General features: G+C 55.8%; 3 protein-coding genes across 3 annotated transcripts; all 3 read right to left on the reverse strand.

Annotated features, from left to right (window-relative positions):
- Positions 1–2,426: 2,426 nt before the first annotated feature.
- On the reverse strand, positions 2,427–2,870 carry NCLIV_044500 (conserved hypothetical protein; the record flags this gene model as incomplete). The annotated part of the gene is made up of 1 exon (XM_003881372.1): positions 2,427–2,870. The coding sequence occupies one exon, from the start codon at positions 2,868–2,870 to the stop codon at positions 2,427–2,429; it is 444 nt and encodes a 147-aa protein (XP_003881421.1).
- A 2,204-nt stretch (positions 2,871–5,074) lies between these two features.
- Positions 5,075–5,854, reverse strand: NCLIV_044510 (hypothetical protein; the record flags this gene model as incomplete). The annotated part of the gene is made up of 1 exon (XM_003881373.1): positions 5,075–5,854. The coding sequence occupies one exon, from the start codon at positions 5,852–5,854 to the stop codon at positions 5,075–5,077; it is 780 nt and encodes a 259-aa protein (XP_003881422.1).
- Positions 5,855–8,227: 2,373 nt separating this feature from the next.
- On the reverse strand, positions 8,228–19,047 carry NCLIV_044520 (putative DNA-directed RNA polymerase III largest subunit; the record flags this gene model as incomplete). The annotated part of the gene is made up of 11 exons (XM_003881374.1): positions 8,228–8,294; positions 8,793–9,008; positions 9,315–9,436; positions 9,897–10,096; positions 10,791–10,935; positions 11,741–12,015; positions 12,717–13,503; positions 14,008–14,568; positions 14,955–15,614; positions 16,160–17,886; positions 18,498–19,047. 11 exons carry the CDS (start codon positions 19,045–19,047, stop codon positions 8,228–8,230), a joined length of 5,310 nt encoding a protein of 1,769 aa, XP_003881423.1.
- Positions 19,048–20,250: the final 1,203 nt, after the last annotated feature.

Genomic DNA, 20,250 nt, shown 5'->3' on the forward strand with positions numbered 1-20,250 from the left:
GAAGCGGACAAAAAATCTAACATCAGGAGACATATTCAGTATCCTCGCTACTACAATGTCTCTGGTTATTCGATTTGAGTCACACAGTTCTGAATCGCCGATCATTTGTATACGCATGACAGATTTTAGAATAGACGAATCTAATCTCGAGTAACACTGCGAGAAAATGATTTTGTGTTCACAAATTCACCAAGAAGGGACGCACTGTTGAGCACAGCCAAATGGTGGTTAAGGTACAGGAGGAGCAAGCTTGCAGACAGCGCTTTCTGGTTGACCACCGTGGTCTCGTTCTCAGGCGCCACATATCGTACTCTCCATCGTTTGATGATCTTTTACACGTGAGGTTCATAGTCAGGCTCGTATCGCATGTCCCAGTTGATGAACCTACGTGTACCTATCAGATCTGTGTGTACACAGGTCATTCGACTGGACCTTTTACTCAGCGGATATGACGCTTTTTGGACGCAACTGGCGACGAAAAGCCTCAGAAAGCAGCAGGAGTTGCGAAAGGCATCGTTGTGTCAGTCGCATGCGGCTGGCCATTGCACGCAACATAAGGTAACCACCGAGGAACAAGTCGCGGGAGGATCGAGCATTAGCGCGCTGTGCGAGATCTGTGACCCGCAGGAATCGCCTACGGAAATGCCTACTGTCACAGACGATACAGGGCTGCTCGAATTTCTGTGGAGCGACGAAAGAGCATTCGTTGCTCTTCCGGGTAATGACTCTTCCAAGCGTGACGTCCTCTCAACTGTCGCGGCAGGAGATACAAGAAGCGAAGCACGAGATACAAGAAGCGAGGAGGTAATTAAAGTGAAAGTGCGGAAGAGTGACTCAAGGAACATAAAGATTACACTGCCAATCGATTACACGCTCGCGCAGTTGATCCTTCATGAACAAAGCGAAGGAAGGCCTGCGCAGATCCAATAGTTCTATTTGCTTGTTTGAAGCAGCTTTTTGTGTATTTCAATTCGCATCACTCGAGGACTGTGTAACGGAGTTATAGTTATTTAAACGGAGTCACGCCAATGATGACACTCTTCTGTCAGGAGACTATCGGCTCCACCGTCTTGCTCCCTGGGTAACACACTACGCAGGCGTGCACTGATATCGGGCAATGTCGCGTATGACAACTGCAAGTGCAGGTGTCTGTAACACGTTGTCTGGTCGCATTTGTCCGGAGGCACATAACAGTCCATAACCACCCCTCAAAATGCTGGTCACGCTGGCAACAAAGGCCTTACTTGAAAGACAGGTCGTACGTCCTCCATCCCCGCACGGTTACCCTTCGCGCAGTTCCCACAAATATACGCGATGTTTAGTCACTAGTGTAGCACAAGGAAGAAGTTACTGTAAGGAGCTGCCTAGTAAAATAGACAGTCACGCCAAAGGCTTGCCCGAAGCTAACATAGCAGAAGAACAGCGGACTCGGGGTCCCCAGCGTACTGAGTGAATGTGGACACTGACATGAGAACGATAGTCGAGGTGGCAAATGCCATACTAACGCCACGGTTACTGAAAGGTGCAAGCTTGGAAAGTGCTGACTGCTCGTGTGAGAGCACTTTGAAGTTCACGCAGGAATCGAGTGAACTTGAACATGCCTTATCCGGTGGTGAAGTAGTTGTTCTCGAACGTGGCCGTTTGCCGGCCGTACCACATATTGCTCATAGAGATGTAAGAGTGCAGCGTTAGCGAGCTCTCTACAATCTGGATGGACCGGAATAGTTTAAGACAAAGGAAAGCGCTATGGCTTGAAACTGCTAGTGACGCGAAAATTGCTGTTTTCTACATTCCAGCATTTCTAGAAAATTATGCCACCGCGCCTCTGTGTCACTATTTGGCATGCGAGTCTACAGCAGTGACCTCCCCTCCCCCCAAGGATATATTCTGCCGTCTAGAGCACCACGGCGCGTTTGCACAGAAAGGCTCCGCAGTACAGTGAAGATTGAACTACGATGAGTATCTACAGCTATGGCGGTCACATTCCACAGCAGCACCCCTTCATGACAAAAAAGGACGACTACATCGACTCTATCCGTCCGTGTGATTGCACATGGGTAATACAGATAGCCGCTTCCGCCAGCATTACAATTGCCACGTTCTGCTCTCTGCAGACAACCTATTCATTTCAGACAGAAAATTAAGAAATTTACGGCTTCCGCTGTTTCTTGGGGAATGCAGGCTGGCACTGAGGGGGCACAATCCATAACGCGGCTGTGCTCGGTATGCTAGAGAATCCGGCCAGCCAGAAAAGTCTTGTTGCACACTATAGGCCTATCGGCGCGCAAAGACCACGTCGGAGTTCCATGGATCCATTAGGCTTTGACACAGCGGGGAGCGCACAACAAACATGAAACGTTCTTAACGTCTTGAATGTCCCGGGCATCGTGGCCAAAGTACAGATACATCAGTTTTGACGCATCCATTTAGTCGTACCGCTTCAGGGAAAGATTGACTCTGTAACTGCTTCTACTGGGGGAAGCATCAAACCCAAAATGCGATGTTGTCAAATAGTCACCCCTGTGAATCCTATCTACTGGCGTGGACTGCCACCCGACGTTCAACCACGCCGAGACGGTCAGCGGTCCTCGCTGACCCTCCGGTAAAAAAAGTGAGTAGGTCAACTCGTGATCAGAATTATACACGTCAGTGATGGGCTGCTGTACAGACACAACCACGGTAGCTGCAGCGTCAGCTCGGCTGGTGTCAGCCACTTGAATAGTCAAAAAGGAATTGGGAGGCAGTGACTCGGGGGGCGGAAGCAACTCGATTCTCCCACTGACATTCGTTGCACCAAGCACGGGCGAGACACACGTCACCGTGAACACGGAGACTGCCAAAATTGCCAGAGAGCACACAGAAGGCTTCATTTTCGCATCCGTACAGCACGTTTCAAAATCGGCACTTCCCAAAGCCACTTCTTCTTACCAGAAGCGCACAAAAGACTCAAAATACCTGCTTGGGAACCAGCCACCTGAACACCCGCTTACGCGTGCTTGAGTTCTAGGGTCTCATAACCCGGCTCTGGTGGGTAGTCCAAAGCAGGGACCAGTTGGGTTTTTCACAACAAGGAACTGATGATAAATAGCGGGCACACCCTTCCAGTTCTGCAGCGGTAAGAAATGATGCAAGAGACCGAAAAAAGGACGTCGTCAGCAACTGGCACACAATGTTAGGTAATGAGACGGCCGGTTGTTGGGAGTTGCCCGAACGTTGACGAGCGCTGTCGCTGCGGTAGCGCGCGGCTCAAGAGCCATCACTCCGGCCGGGTCGTTGGATAGCAGTCGCATGCGCGGGCCCATGCAGGAGGTGCTGTGTACCTACGAGAAATCTGTGATATTGCATGTTTTGTTTCTCCTAATTCGACGAGGATTTTTGTTGCGGAGACTCGGTGTCGGCCGACAATCCTAAGAAATCTCCGACTCAAAAGTGCCCCGTTAGTGCCGACCCGCAAAACCGGGAGGAGCGGACCGTGGAAAAGGAAGGACAGGATGAAATTGGGATCTGCTTCGACGTGAACTTACAGAAAGGGTACTTTGAAGCTAGGCTCGATAGTGCCCCTCCCTTCCTACGGTGCTGTAACGCAAAAATGCCCACAAACCCTGGCTTGGGTTCTTTTGGCGGCTCCTGGCCGACCTTTTTTCTTCTAGCGTAGTAAAGACTGACCGGGCTCAGGTGTTGTTCACCCTCTTCGCGTTCCGTCATCGCACTACCACTAGGGTTGTATAATCACACGCCTTGACGACAATCTTGTCCTGCGCCTAGTGTGGCTGTTGAGGTGTTTCGAAAGTAGTCAGTGATCCCAACCCTTCGTTTCTAGCGCAGCAGCAAGACGTCATCGTGTGTGCAAGTCCTGAAATCTTACTCGTTAGTAGTGCAGCAGAAGCTTCGTAGGAGCGAGCCACGCTGCGATAGAGTACCACTCCCAACCCTCTATACAACATTTTTATTGCGGGACTCAAGGAACGTTAGTGCAGCGGGGATCAGGGGCTCTTCAGTGTTTACAGCAACACACCTGGGGGGTCTCCCGGCGCGTTAACTTCGCAGTCTTAGGGTCCACGTCATTTGCACCACAGCATTAATCAGACACTAGCACAATGACTACAACGAAAATCAACTTGTCCCAAAAAAGAGGCCGCGTGACGTGGTGGCGAGCACTCGTTCACCGCACCGTCGATTGCAAGAAAAGGTGCACGGACGGGGGAATTCTGCGCTGACGAAAGCTTTGTGTTCAGATGCCTCACAGGCGAGACAACTCGTGAGGAGGAGCATGCTTTGGCGGCAACAGTCTTACAATCCAACCTACCTCCCGGAGATTAGGGAGCAACCCCATTTAGCACATCTGTGGGCCTGAAGTTACACTGGTTGTGTGGAGAGCCTCCAATAGTTGTGGGGAACGAGGCCAAACACCCGCTGCATCACCTCTCGGACTGGATGTTCGCCCGTTTTGAAGTAACCAGACACCAGTTTCAACATCTCTGGATCCCAGTTTCCCTACAAGAGTTGCAAAGGAACTTCTTCGTCAAGCCACTTATTCAAATCCTCAACACCACCATCACCCCCCCTCACCGCAATTGTCCTCGCACGCTGATACAGCATCTGCGCCCAGAGTGCTCTGGCCGAAACCGTATGGATGGTGTGTCGAATCCCACAGACCTGCCTCCGGCTACGTTGATAGTACACATTCATTCGCTCAGCGCGTCGCGAGTGGTGGATGCCTGAACCTACGGACTGTGAGCAGCATGGGCTGAAGTCAAAAATGCCCCAACTGCCGTAAGTTTTTGATGGCAATTTGTTGTCTCAAATGCGCCTATCTGCTGGAACTGGCTCGTGAAGCGAAATTCATTGTGTTCACTCACCAATGACCATGCCACATATATGGGAAAGAAGATGAGCAGCGCTAAGCACCGCCGTGCATCCGCAGAGTTAATGTCCCGATATATTGAATGGTCACGGAAAAACACTGGAGAGACTACATGGGGGACTCCAGCACGACGGTGGAAAGGTATGCAGGCAGGCCAAACTTTGTGGCCTTCCACATCCTGATCAACCACGGGTGGATTCTCCACGCCTTTTAAGATTTCCCAACGATCTGTTCAGCGTCCTTGGTCTCCAAGGTGCCTTTCCCAAGTTGCTGTTCCAGGAGTGACATCGAAGCGACGAGGCTTCGCTTCAGGCTCTCGGTTGCCTCTACGCGTTTCTCCAGCTGCCGCCGTAGCCTTTCCAGGACTTCATCCTCTGCCTGGAACGTGCGCAGCCTTGTCAGAATGTGCAGCAAATTTTTGTGAAGTTTCACAATTTTTCTCCATTTATTCGCCTGTCCCCCGTCTCCTCCTCCGCGTGCAAGCAGGTCTAAAAGCCCCAACGATTCCTTTACATAGATGCAATAGAGCCGCTTGAATTCATCTTTTAAATCCACTGGCTGCTGCCCTACCGGGGAATCCCCCCGGTCTCCATTCTCGACGCTACCCAACGCCGCTTCATTGTCGACGTACAAAATAGTATCTGAATCGAGGGCGGGTTCGTGATACGTTCCGCTGTATGTGGTCCCAAACGCAGTCCAAATGTCTTTCACCGGTTCTGGAGGAGGCCGGCCTCCCCACCTCCAAGCGTTCAACAGGCCTTCCCGTCTTCGCCGGCTAGCCTCATCCGCCGCATCTTCTTGATCGGACACGACACGAATCAAAGAGTCGGACCGTGTCGCTCCGTTCAGAGGGGCGTCTCCAGTCGAGACCCCGTCTGTAGTAGGATGCGGCACAGACCCAGGAGGGGCGCCATACTCCTGAAAGAAAAACGGTGGTGGCGGGAAACCGGAGGCGTACTGTTGCTGGTTCGCGGGAGTGTTAGCAGCCATGAAGCGGACTGACGGAAAGGAGGAGTTCGGATTTCTTGTCAGTTTCTTGAAGGCATATCTAATCTCCGGAGGTGGAGCAAACCAGTCGCCCAGCTTCGGCTCCACCCGCTGTAGCGGCACGGTCGGCAGAAACGGTCAACGGAACTCGAAAGCCCCTTTCCGCAGGCCTCCTTCCGCGCAGACTGTGTCACTGGAGTGCTAAACCGTAGAAGCGTTGCTGACGAGGGCAATCAGTCTTCGAACTCCCACAGAGAACAAAACCGGACGCAGTTGGGGACTGCATGTGATTGTCTCCGTTGTGTCTTCGACTTTGAGGGAGGTGTGCTGAACATGATGTGCTCAGAATCCCGTTGTCCAGGAAGAACACAACCAATGTGGAGTAAAAAACGACGCACGCCTGCAGCGAGCGCGAGGAATGGAAAACGTGTAGCGACGCGAAGTCTGCGTGTGCGACCGAGCTCGCGAAGCAGAGATTACGCCGTCTGGGCAAAGACAAGATCAGTGCAGCAGCGGCAGGAAGACACAGCTTGGCAGGCCAGAAAGAATTGCTTCAGCACAAACGTAGTGAGCAACGTTACCCCCCACTAGTTTGCAAAGCGGGAATCTTTCAGATTAATGTCCCATAGATGTCTTGCTCGATCTGCCAGTCCGTGCATTTGCATGCACACCCTGCTGCGGCAGCAGACTCTCCGGCGGAAAACAACGGGATAATTTTTGCTGCCGGTTTTTCCCGGCGTCAGAGCTGGTACACACTACGAAAGAGGGGTGAAACGCACTCCAAGAAGGCGTTTTGCTCTTTTGTGTGCCCAAGAGCACACCAACATCCATATTTTTCAATGCGGTTTTGGGGCCCCTCTAGCCCTTTGTCCCTGTGCCGACCAGCGCCGCTGGGACATAAACAAAGGTGACGGAGGGTTCTTAGTCCTCGGTAACCTGGGGAGGAGAGAGGGCTGGCACTAGACTACTCGCTTGTTTCTGTGCCGACATCCAGTGAACTGTAGTTCCCCGGACTTGTACCAACGCCTCCAGTCTGCCATAGGGACGAAAGCTTGGTCACTGCGGTCACATGTCAAACGACGGACAACATTTTTAGACGGCTTGAAAAGAGGTTGTGACAGTCCAGGTGCTGCTGTGAAGGGGAGTAGGATAAATGTGCTAGCATGCACTTGAGCCGGAGAGGAAGATGGCTGTGTGTCGTGCCTGAATAAAGAAATTCAACCATCAACTGTTCGGGGACCTCCCGGGAGCTGTACGGCTACACACCGCCACGCGTTCTTCTGGGTTCAAATACCAAGCAATACATTATCTCTGACATGAATGTATTACAACACTGTGCCTAGCCATGAGAGATGTGGCAAAGCAAAGAAGTCAAGAGCCTCCCTGATGCATTTGAGAAGCCTGAATGCTCACACCACCAAGGACGCGTTAATACGCTGCGTGCATGCATTCTTCATTGTGGGACGAAGAGAAGAAACTGTACGCTTCTGTGCTACTTGGCACTTTCCTGTCAAAACACAGAACACTCTACATAAAGCGAGCGGCAAATAGCGCGCCTCCCTCACGTCAGATAGTCCCATTAGGCACACGTGTCCGACGCTTCTTGACCGTGCTCGTTCGCCTCAAAATCCATAGGTAATATAACGCCAACCTAGGGACGATTATGCGTGAACAGTAACGAATGCTCATGGTGCTTTTGCGCTGTAGTTATAATCCGCGCCTGCACGGTGAATTCAGCACGGAAGCGGTGAGTGTCTATTGTGGATGTGCTTCACCCGGCACATCATGTTTGGCTTTGTAAAGCACACAAAGTATAAAACCAGTTGACGACCTGTAGAGTGCAGCGGGTCGAACACGCCTGCCAGATTTGTGGTGCTCCAGGCGACACGCGACAGCCTCGAGAGCGCTCTCCCCCGTTGAGAAATACCAAGGTGCACACTGTCTGTGTAGGGACGAGCCGCCATGGAATTTATCACGGAAACCTGCAGAAGATGTCAGCGTCGGGTCCGCCGGTAATCTGGAAGATATTCCGCGACGGGCGCTGAGCAACAGCGAGGTATAAAAAATCTCCGTTCGTTGCAGTGTGCGTATCCCACACCATACAAGCCGGTTCCACTTTTCACCACGCTGCGTCTTTCACGTTCGCTGCCGACTAACTGAAGCTCTGCACTGGGGAAGATTCTTTGGAAAGAGCCCTTAGAGAAAATAGGACATCGTAATAAACGGTATTGTCCACCGTTCGACGGAATGGAGTAAATGTCCGTCGTTGACAAACGAACGCATAACGGAACAGTGGAGGGCAAAGCGATCCACAAAAAAAGTTGGGGCTTTCGCATGAATCCCGGACCCGCTAAACACTTCGCAGCGATCGCTATCCTACACGGCATGTTTCTCCTGCAGTCCAAATGTTGACAGCACGCCGCTGTAGTCACTGGTGAGGGGTCTGAAGGCAGACGCAGAGAAGACCGTCAGAACGGAATGTGAATCCCAGAGGAAAGAGGTAAGACGTGGCATCCGCCCTGCCCTATCACAACGGCTTTGCCATGAGAACGCCTATGCCACGATGCCGTCGACGCTGATATAGCTCGAAACGCACAATGTTGCAAGAGGCACCGATAGGCTTGGGAGTGTTGCGTAGCAGTGCTATATTCTCTGCGCTTCTCCGTTCCAGGTGCGAAACGCGTCAAACCCAAAGAAGACATGCTTACACAAGTTCACGCCTTCTGAAGGACGCAGATACCGTACCATTAATGGAACGCCTCTGACGACTCTGCAACGCCACGCTACGGGCGGCCTTGTGCCTACCTCAATCCTTCGTCTTTAGCCACGTGTCACACATTCCTGAAGAATACCGAATGTAACGGGATGTGTTTCATACCGATTGCACCCTGAGCGAGACAAACTGTTTCGAGGCTCTTTTCAGGAAACACCTGACACTTACGCGCCCGACTGAGAAAGCAGCAGGTCGAAGCTTCCGGTTCCGAGAGAAACCTGCTTCCCCATGATGATACACTCGCTGACGCCTTTGACTGGGTCCGCCCGATGGTGGACGGCAGCCTCGAACAGGTGCTCGTTTGTCTCTTCGAAAGACGCCAGCATTAAAGTGGACGCGCGCATTTTTTGGATGCCGAAGCGGTTGATCCCAAGAACTTCTCCCCTGCAACGCCCGACAGCGCAGAGAGGGGAAACTTGAACACCGCATATAGTCTACCTTCTTCACTGCAAATCTGCCGCCGCGGTCCCTCGGAGAACCCCACCTATCGGGCTACTCGACGCGCCCTGAGAGAGAAATCTTGTAAGGAGTCGAGACCGGTAGCATCTCTGTCGCACGGAGCCTTAAGCTGAACGCAGCGACGCGGAAGTCTGCTCTCCTGGGGTCGGCCTCACAGAGGGTGCGCCGGAAAGACAAAATGAACTGGAAACTGGTGATACTGCTTCGCTTTCGTCTTTTCTAGCAACTCACCTGAATGTCATGACGTCACCGAGGAGTGTCATGTGGCGACAGTCGATATCCATCGAGTACGCGTCCATACACTTCCGGATTTCGCTGATAATCACGGCTCGCGCTGCTTCGATGCCAAGAATCTGTTAAACAAACAGAGGGACACCCCGTCCGTTGCAACAATTCATTTTGATGAAACAGCTGGAGCGAGCACTGGGGCACTCCAGATCAGGACACGAACTTCGGGGGTGGGATCCCGAACTTCTCAACGACCTAAAAGAGAGACTAGGGCGCTCGCTGTGCGAGCAATGTACTGTAAAGGAAAGTGGTGAACCACGTTTATCCGAAACGGGAGGCTAGTTTCCTCGACTTTGGTTTCCAAGCAAGGGTGACTGGGTCTGCTTATTCCAGCCTACAATGGATCCCTCGCACCGCATCTCTCCTTCAGATTCGACATGCCCTATCATGACGACGTAGCACGTGCGAACGGAAAGCTCAGTATCGCACGTTCTGAGGCAGCACATTGTGATGAAAGTGTTTTGCAGTAACGGTGTGCGAGGCACGACTCCCGTAAGCATTTCCCACTTGTTTGTCTGTTATTACCTGAGCAACTTCCATCACATGGTTCGAGGTAGCTTGGAGGGCCTTCACACCCTGAGTGCCCATGACATCTCGAAGTCCATAGCCTTCGACAGCGAGACCGTACACTGTCTTTTTAGTTTTGTCGGGTTGCTCGACGTGCTCGCACTTGATCACGCCTCTCTTGACATCTTTGTGGCCACATAGAACAATGTTCAGAAGGCCTGAGAGAAGCACAAATACGCACACGTGATCAGCCACAACGCAGGTGCGTGGTCGCAAGAGCCGCGCTGAATCTGCCTTCCTTTTGTCCGGAGGGCAAAGGCTGTTTCTGTTTTTCACTCAACGAAGCGAGTAGTGTCGGCGTTCAACTGGCGTTTCGTCTGCACAGGACAACCCTCCAGCGGCGCAGAACAGGAATATAAACCTTCGCTGCACACCGGGGGAAGCCGTTTGAACCAGGCAAGCGAGATACAGACTCACTCATATATCTACACTCGTGAGCGTATTATATAAATGCGCATAAGCACACACACGAGCCGTCGAACTGCATCGCAGGAGCACTCCCAGTGAGTACACGACTGTGTTTATATCTTCAGAGCGCAGTAACGCAGAAACCGGTGGTGACGAGCGAAGCTTGCTGTAAGCGGCCTTGCGGCTCCTGAAGAGAAGAACTCAACCCCTCTCACAGGCCTCGCAACCCACGGAGGGCGAGCGACAGGCACCGACATGGCGTGAAACAGCGACGGGAGCCCCTGCAGAGTCTGCATGCGTTCGCTTGCTCTTCGCCTCCCTCTCGGCCACGGCTCGCCACTGAACGGGCTGCAACGATCCTCGCTTGCCTTTCGGACGACACAGGACGTGGGGCGTAGGCAAGTGACCGGAGGCATAAATGAACCTCGGGTGGTGTGGTCCTACCAATTTTGAGCGCTTGCAGCTGAAAGAAGATCTGGTTTCCTCCAGGAGGCATTACGCGCACTTTCCACTCGTTGATAATTTCCACGGAGCTCTTCGTAATGCGAACTTTGTTGACGGCCGTCTGCCTGAGAATCGCTTCTTTGACCTGCGCACGCAAACGACAGGACCCGGCAACTCCCCGCGCAGCTTCCACACACAGAACGCGGCCGCGCTCAACCGACCAGCCTCGTGGCTCTGACACACCGGCGGAACCCGCGAGCAGTGGCGGGGTTGGTGCTCTGTGGAGGCGGGAGGACGCTCCACGCCACTCTCATAGTTGGGCAACAAAAGGCCAGACTGCATATCTCACGGATGTCGCGGGTCCATTCGCAGCGACGCTGGAATGCTGGAGCCGCCCCCCACGGGGCTCGGTCGCCCGCCAGAACCCGAAAGCTGAACATCCGGAGAGAGCGTCGCACGAACTCGACAGCCACTGCCCAGTGCTTGACGTGTCTCGTACGACCGGACAAACGCGTGGCTACCCCTCTGCGTTCGAGCTCGTAACGAGGTCCGCACGACCGACGAAGTGTGCGCCGTGCGGGAACAGAGCCGCGTGGTCGCGTGACGGTTCGACGGCCAACGCACACCCACGAACGCGTCACCAGGATACCCACCAGTGTAGAGGTGGCGTCGTCCTCTCACTGGTATCGTGACTGATTCTCAGCTGAGCGTGAAGCAAGCTCTCCGCATTATTCACACTCTCCGCGCGGGATGCCATCTGTACCTACACATTACCTATGCATCTGCACGCATATATATATATATATATATGTATTCGACTAATCGCATACCGAGTGTGGCTAGGATTCCGATTTTATGCAGGGACGTTTCCTAGACCTCTCGAGACGCGAGGAGGGTGCCTGTTTTTCCTGTCGGCAGCTTCGCGCTCGCAGCTCAGGCTCTGCTCTTACTGTGTTTGCGTTGATGTCGAGGAAGAGTTTCCGAATTGTGTGCTGGTCGAGCTTGACGACTAGCCACGCACCGTCGGGCGCATACACCTCTTTGATGTACGAGCAGCACTCCGACAGCAGCGTCTTCTCGATCCGATTCTTCACCATCACCGCATAATTGTAGTCTTCGTCGTTAACGAGCGGCACTACGATAATAGGAGTCTGAATCTTCTGTGCTGCGTTAATGATTTCCTTGATCCGGGGGACCCCGAGCGTCACGTTCATGGACGCCACGCCTGAGACACGACGCACACGAGAGTAAAGCAGCAGCCGGTGCACCGCGAAACAGGCTGCATGCAGACATGTAGGCCACCTTGGATGCGCACCCCCTATACACGCACGTACACGCAGCTTTGCCTTGTGCGGAGCCACGTTGGGGCCCGGTGCTCGCGTGGAGACGGGGGTTCTCTGCTTCCATTGCGTTGCGTGTCTCCGCGTGGCTTGCAACCTGCAGTGAGATAGGCGATCCCCCACAAGCACGCACCTGCACACCTACACGTATATATCTATAAATCGAGATACGATTGCCTACATATTTTATTACAGGGACATAGGAACACACCCACACATCAGCGAGGCTGTCCCCAGATCCCGAAAACGCGTCAGCGGCGGACAGACGAGGGCCGACGGTGGGGGCCCGTACAGGCCTGTGCATGCGTATCTGGAGACGTGGACGCACGGTTCACGTTCGCGGAGTCTCTCTCCGTCAACTCTGCGTTTTGTTCCCTCGGGTCGAGAGGTGTGCGTGTGTCGTCTCTGTACCGGCGTTGCTTCTGGTGCGGAAGAGTGTGTCCCCTCCGACGTTCCGGCTGTATGGGTCTGGGGTCTCGTCGAGAGTTTCGTGTCTGGTGTTCCCTTCCGCCATCGCGTCCGCTAGCTCTGCCAAACCTTCGCTCGGGTGGCGGTTCGGCTTTGCAGTCGACCCGCGCCTTCTTACCTGCAAAGTGGAAAGTCTTGAGCGTCATCTGCGTGCCTGGTTCGCCAATCGACTGGGCCCCCATCGCTCCGACAGCCTCGCCAGCCTCACTGATCGCCTTGACGTATTTCCGCCAGCTGCATCGCAGGAATTCGAGGATGTGTCTCACCGTCACCCACTGGTGTTTGCTGAATTTCCATTTCCTGTCGGGGAGACAAAGGGCGGTGTCCCCACTCGCGTTCCTCGGTCCAGGGTGAGATGTCGCATGCGCGTTCCCGCGAGCTGGCTCTCGGCAGGTTCGAGCACCCGGCAGAAGCTGTCCGCCTTGAGAGACGCCGCGCTCTGGCCCTTCGCTGCCGGCGACGAATCGACCTCCTGCCTCGCCCTCGGTTTTCACGGGGAGCGCGTGCTGACCGCCCTCGCCTTCGGGCACAATCCACTGCCGGCGTTCGATGCCGAAGCCTAGGTGTCTCCAACCAGCCAGCAGGCTCTCGTAGCTGTCTTCTGTCAGCCCCGGTTTCTCTCGGTCCCCTTCGCGATACTCTGCAACGTCTCCCGCTTTCCGCTCTAGCCAGGCCCAGAGCTCATCCTGGAAAAGCCGCACGCGCTCCGTGCCGCTCTGGTGCGTCGGCGCCTCCTCGAGGGCCACCTTTTGGTGCTCACACAGCGGGAGCGGCACCAGCTCGGCCGTATGGGTGAGGAGGTACGAACTCCACTTTAGAATTTCAAAGGGGAGAAGCGGCGCGTGCTGCTCCCGGATCGGCAACCACTCGTACACCGCGACGTGCGCCAGCAAATTCCCGCGAACCTGAGAAACGCAGAATCGGACGCGGCCAGGCAACAGTGAGGAGCGCAGGAAGGAGTCCACCCCCGGCAACGCACGCTTCACCAAAGTGTGAGGGAGAGGAAGGGACAGACACGGGGTCTCCAGACCGGAACGACAGAAGTCCGGTACGAAGCCTGAAACGCAGAATCAGAGAGCGGCGCTCCGGCGAAAACAGCGACACCGGAAAGCGATGGAGGCGTTGAAGACGCAACAACGTGTGAGCAACAGGGAGGTCAGGCGGAGTGTCGTCCGGCAACAGCGAGGGGAGAGATCCACGGCGCTGAGTCGAAACTGGGTGAGCAGGGAACCAAGAGGACGCCACGATGCTTTCCCGTGTGCCTTTTGGATTTTGAGCGCTTCCCGAAATCGGGTGTCTCTCCGCTTCTGTCCTCTGTCTGGGGCGTTTCCTCTCCCGAGTCCGCTCTCCGTTGGTACCTTTCTCGCGACTTGCTCAGACCCCGCTCCGTGTCTCGCGGGCTGTCTCACCTGCTGACAGAACCGACTGGTCGCAGCATTCCCACCCGCCCCCGTCTGCAGGAGGATCGCCAGTTTCTGTCGGTACGACCTCGGCAACTTCATAAGTTTGGCCCAGTCCTCGCGCGCGCGCTTCTCTTTCCCGCGGCCTCCCTCAGAGGCTCCGAGGCGCGAAAAAAACTCGTAGATGGCTCTCGGAGGCTCGACCTTGCCGCTGGCCTGTCGCTGCGAGGCTTCCACGAGTCGCAGGTCCATCTTCTCGTAGCGCTGGAGAAGCGTGGCTAACGCCTCGTCGCTCTCTGGAGGAAGAATCCTGTCGCGGGCGCTGCTTGGCCACGAAGGCGGCGCAAGCGGAAACGAGGAGCCCACCGAAGACGCAGGTGGGAGGAGATGGAGCGGTTTGATGTGAAGAAGCGAAGAAATGTGTTGAAAGACTTTGTCGAGGCACATGGACTGGTTTTTATCCTCCATCATCGCTGGGTTCAGTCCGTCATCTCCATACACGAACTGGACAATCTGGCCGTCGCTGGTCCGAACCGAATTGTCGTAGCGAATCGAGAGGTCTTCCAGAGCCTGCAGGACTCGACAGGAAATCAGGGGAAGGACGAAGATGGTCGGCAGAGCCTCTCGCGGTCGACCAGCCTCCAGATTGGCAAGCAAGGGAAAACGCGCACCAGCGTTGCCTTGCACGGCCGCTCGTCGGAACCAGTGTGAAGAGAAAAGGGACACGGACACGACGGACGCCAAACCACTGCCGGAGACGCTGACTCACGAGGAGGAAATGAAACTACGGTGTGAACAGCACTCCCCCACAAAACGACGGACAGTGTGGCCAGAAGGCATGCAGGCCCCAGCGGCCTGAGGCGCCGCCGCTGGTGCACGAGTGTCTTCGTTTTTCTGTGGCTCTTTCTAAGCTTTGGGCGTCCCTAGGTCGGGCCTCTGTCCCCCGCAGCGCGTACCTTCATCAACCGCCTCTGCATGTACCCTGTTTCCGCAGTCTTCACGGCAGTGTCGACTAGACCCTCGCGTCCGGACATCGTGTGGAAGAAGAATTCGTCGGGTTGGAGTCCCGAGTAGAACGAGTTGGCGACGAAGCCGCGCGACTTTGCATCTCTGCAGTTTAGAGGGAAGTGCGGGAGCGTTCGCGACACAAAGCCGTTCTGAATTCGCTGGCCGCTGACGTTCTGCTGACCCACACAGGCAATCATTTGCGCGATGTTGATCAGCGCGCCCTTCGCCCCCGAATTGAACATAATGAGGGGTTTGTTGAGCGGATGGAGAACGCGGTTGCAGGCCTTGCCAGCTTCGTTTCGCAGGTCATCCAAAATGGACTTGACACGGACTTCGAGCGTCTGCTCCAGCGTGCATCCAGGGTGAGGCTGGAGAGCGCCTTTCTTGTACATCTGGATCTCCTGAGCCACGAGGTTGTAGCCGTGGTTCAAAATGTCTTTCTTCGCCGCGAGAAGCGTCGGGCTTGGTGTCACGTCGTCGATCCCAATGGTCATGCCACGGTTCGCGAACCACCGCGCGGAGAGCTTGGCGATGCGGGTCATGCACGCAGCTGCTTGCGCGGGCGAGTTGTCGCGAATCAGGTGGAAAAACAGCCCGAACTTTGCGTCCTGAGAAGCAGCCGCACACGCCGCACAGCCACGTGAAGATCCACACAGACGAGGAACGCAAGTCGCCAGGCACACACCAACGAGGCGACCCTGGCGCCGGAGCGGGCTGCGCGGTCCCCCTCGGCGCGCCTCTGTCGCTCTCGGCTTTTCCGGCGCGGTGGCCCCAGCTTCCCAGGGCTCTGCCGCAATTTCGGGTGACAAATGGACGGGTCCAAACGGTCTCCCGCCGTCTCGAATGTGGTATTTTCTAGCGTCTTGAGCGTAGTTCAGAGGACGATACCGTCCAGTCCCGGAGGGGTGTGAGTTCGTATTTCTGTCACCAATCTGCCCCTGACAGCGAATTTTAGGTATTCCACGAAATCGATTTGCACTCCGAACCTGGAGCGTATACACCGCAGTGCACAACGCATACGGTCCCAGACGTGCCGCGCCATCCGTTTCTTTGTCTTGTCCGCATCTAGGCCCAGGCTGTGTGCGTGTGTGTGTGTCTGCACTCGAACGTGCTCGGCGTTGGAAGGTCGCCGGCGCGCGCCCCACGGACTTACTCCGAGGACTTTCTTTCCGATACACCCGGCGAGGAGCTCGGAGTGGCGGAAGATGACGTAGGCGTCGCTGGGGCACATGAACGGCGACTCGCCGGGGGGGATGCGCGCCGCAGCGAATTCCCGCTCCTTCAGTTGGAAGTTCACCATCACGAAGCTGTTCCCGTTCGGGCGGAGAAGAACGCCGATCACTTGCTTGCCAGTCCACAGTTCGACTGGCTTGAGGACGGTCGGCGGCGGCAGATCCACTTGGCTCAGGCCGTCGGTGAAGTACGAGCAGATGAGGCAGAATTGGTCGCGCGTGAGGAAGACGTCCTTGTGCGTCAGCATGTACGAGGAGGAGAGGAAGTCCTGCGTGGCTGCAATCAGGGGTTCGCCGTTCTTCGGCGTCACGAGGTTGTTGACGACTCCCATGAGGTACAGCGCCTCCGCGCGGGCTTCGTGCGTCTGCGGCAGATGCAGATTCATTTCGTCGCCGTCAAAGTCGGCGTTGTACGGCGAGCAGACGCACTCGTTGAACCGGAAGGTGCGCCAAGGCATCACGCGCGCGCGGTGCGCCATGATGCTCATTCTGTGCAGCGACGGCTGCCGATTGAAGAGGACCACGTCGCCGTTGCACAGGTGGCGCTCGACAACGTCGCCGATCTGCAGATTCTCGGCGACGTGCCGGCGATTCGCGTAGCGCAAACTGCACTTGCTCCCGTCCGCCTTGTTCACGTAGCACGCGCCGGGCCAGTCGCTGCATCCCTTGAGCACGGCGGCGCGGAGCACTTCGATGTTGACGCGGTTCACGCGCTCGGGAAAGGTAAGCCGCTTCGCAACCCACTCGGGCACTACCACCTCGTACACGTTCGCGTTCGGGTCCGGCGAGATCACCGTGCGCCCCGAGAAGTCCACGCGCTTCCCCGACAGGTTGCCGCGGAAACGGCCCTCTTTGCCCTTCAGCCGCTGGCAGATCCCCCGTCCCGGTTTGCTGATGTTCTTCGACGCGAGCAGCTGGGAGACTGCAGGCGCGTCCGCGTTGATCAGCCGCGTGCACTGGAGCTGCAGGAACTCCCAGATGCCCAGGAACTGGTTCGTGTGGAAACCCGCCTGGACGTGGCTGAGGAGGACATTGTTCAGCTCTGCAATGTCCGACAGCACGCAGGTCAAGTCGTCCTCCGTCGTGCCTTGCTCGCCGATCGTCACGGACGGCCGGATGCAGCTCGGCGGCACGAGAAGCCTCGACAGGAGCAGTTTCTCCGGCGACACAATGTCGAGGATCTCGCACTCGCTGGGCCGAATCCGCTCCAGGAGATTCTTCACGTACAGCGGATCGAGGTCGTCCTCGACGGTCAGGGCGCGGCCCTCCTTGAACTTCACCACGTGCCGAATCTTCATGAACTGGTCCAGACTTGGCTTCACCACGCGCTTCAAAACACCCTGCGGCGCCCCGCACTCAAAGCACTTGGACACCTTCTTGCAGGCCTCCACGGTGCGCTTGAACAGAAGGCGCTTGACGATCGGATCCGACTGGTGGCGGCGAATCCGCGACAGCAACTTCTCTTTCTGCTCCGGCGGCTGCAGCAACGCCGCGCACGTCTTGCAGATGCAGTACAAGATCTGGAGGACGTACTTGAAGTAGCCCACATGGTAAACTGGTGCTTGCAAATCCATGTACCCCCAGTGCCCAGTGCACTGGAGGAGCGTGTGGCCGCACGTTTGGCAGCGGCTGTCGCTCTTGTTCGGGCCTGGAGAGCAACAGAAAGACAGGACACGCGACATCCCATCCGACGCCCCCGAACCTGCGCGGACCCTGACCGAGCGAACGGCAGTCCTGACTCTCAAGCGTCTGAAAAGCGCACGCCCAGCCCTTGTGTGAGACATCCAGCCCGGCACCAGGAGAGACAGACGGGACCACGCACGGGAAAAAAAAGCTGCGCACATCGTGACCGACGCGTCGGCGTCGAAGCCGCGAACCCACAGCGAGCGGCGCGTTTCTCTGGAGTGTCGCCTTGGGGAAAACAGGCAAGCGCCACAAAAGACACGAAGGCTGGCGCGGCCGAGAGAGGACACTCGGGGCCGCGGTGCCAAGAAAAACGAATCTCGGCCCTTTCCTCGCTCTCTCCGTCGGCGGTGTCTAGGCCTATGTCTCGCTGAGCCTTCGTGGTAGCCGCCAAGATAGAGAAATCTACGGTTCCTTTTTCCTGACCAGCGGGCCTCGGGGAGCCACGCCGCTGGTAAGACGCTCCCTCTCAGCTACGCCGGTGCCTCCCGCCCGCTTACACCCCTCCCATGCAAATCGCCTCGCGGTTGACAGATAGCTGACCGTCTGTGATTTCCTTCGCGTGCCTCAGCTTACCCAGGCGGAGATCGAGCACCCCGTACGGATGCGGAGTGCTTGTCATGTTCACGTAGATTTCTCGGTTCTGAATCTCGACTTCACTGTATCTGCTGATTTCCTCTCCAGAGAGGACGTCGAACTGGACTGCATCCACAGACATGAGAGCGCCGCTCTTCCCGTCCACCATTTCCTTCCGCAAAAAACTCTGCCGTAGGGGCGCATTGTGCAGGAGATGTGCTGCCGTCAACGAGCCGGACGGAGAAGAGGAAGGGGTAGAAGACGAAGAGGAGGAAGACGAAGAGTAGGAAGACGAAGAGGAAGAAGACAAGGAAGAGGACGAAGACGAAGAGGAGGAGGAAGACGAGGAAGAGGACGAAGACGAGGAGGAAGAGGAGGAAGAGGAGGAAGAGGAAGAGTAGTCGGTCATGGTTACATCTGGAAAATGCTCGTCGGGCTCTGCTGGCAGGGGAGCGTCCTGTGGCCTTCGTGAGTTCCCTGCCTTTTCCGCCTTTCCACCCGCGTCGTTTCTCCTATCCTTTTCGCCCGGATCTCCGTCGTCTGCCGCCATGTTTGATGACGCTTGGCTTCCCTGTTGAGTTGTCGTCGCCCGGGTCCCCCCCCGAACTGAAGACCGTCAGTCTTTCGTCCCAGGCAAGCAATCGCGCTTGCGGGCCAAGCGCCGCCAGATAGGAAGAGCAACGAAAAAACCGAGCAGCGAAAGGAAAAAGGACTTTCTCAAACAGCGCACGGCCCCGAATCAAACTGGCCGCGTCTCTCGCCTCTTGTTTTCGCAACACGCATGCGCGCGGGGCGGCGCTCGGCCCCCGGAAGAGAGAAGAGGAGCCGGAGAAACTTAAAAAGGGGAAGGGAAGAAGAATGTCACCTTGGCGTGAAAGCCAGGCAGATAGCTCGAGTTTTTGCCCCTTTTTTTTCTGCGACTGGAGCTCCGAGGCCTTCCCGTTCGCTGTGTCTCTCCGCGCGAAAAGTGTCTCCCGCATGCATGGGCCGGCTGCGGCCAGCGAGAGCCAAGCCCCACAAAAAGGCCTCGCCCGAGAGACCTACGCAGGGGCCGTGACCGCTGTCTCTGGTGCCCGTCCGAGCGCTTTGGCTCTTCTTTTGTGAGGTCGAGCAGAAACGAGCGGGAAAATGGAGAAGAAAATTCTCTACTCGAGAAGACAGAAAGGGAAGCGCGCAGTCCTCCCCCCCCGCCCGCTGCGCACGTTGAGAGCAACGGGCGCCGCCGCACGAGCCACCCTGCTGCCGGGTCGTCTGTCTAGGCGCGCATCCTAAAAAATGCATCGAGTTGAGGCCTTTGCACAGCAAAACACAGATTAGGACAGGCTCGCGTTCTTCTGAAAGCTTCCGCTGTTTTGCGGAAAGTCTGGGCCCCAGACAGCTCTTTTCCGTGCTGCGGAGACACCGGAACTCCGGCGGGAAAGTGCCCATCGAGCACACTTTCCTCAGCTAGCCCAGCCTTTTCCCTCGCGGTCGCGCAGCCGACACACGCGCGCTTTTGAAAACAAGCGACGACGAAACAGAGAGAGAGGTGCGTGCGGCTGCAGAGAGATAGGTCCAGCTATCTACATGCAGCAATCTACCGGTGTGTGCCTCAATATGATCCGTGCACAGCTATCTACCGAAATTTATAACGCTTTGGCGACGCACGGAATACGTATATATATATATATAAGCATAGATGACATATATAGATGTATATATGGTTGTGTGTACAGATGAAGTTGAATACGGTTAGTCTGTCAAGTACGCTAAT

The sequence above is a fragment of the Neospora caninum genome, chromosome IX (genome assembly GCF_000208865.1).
Source record: "Neospora caninum Liverpool complete genome, chromosome IX".
In the NCBI taxonomy this organism is placed as follows: domain Eukaryota; phylum Apicomplexa; class Conoidasida; order Eucoccidiorida; family Sarcocystidae; genus Neospora; species Neospora caninum.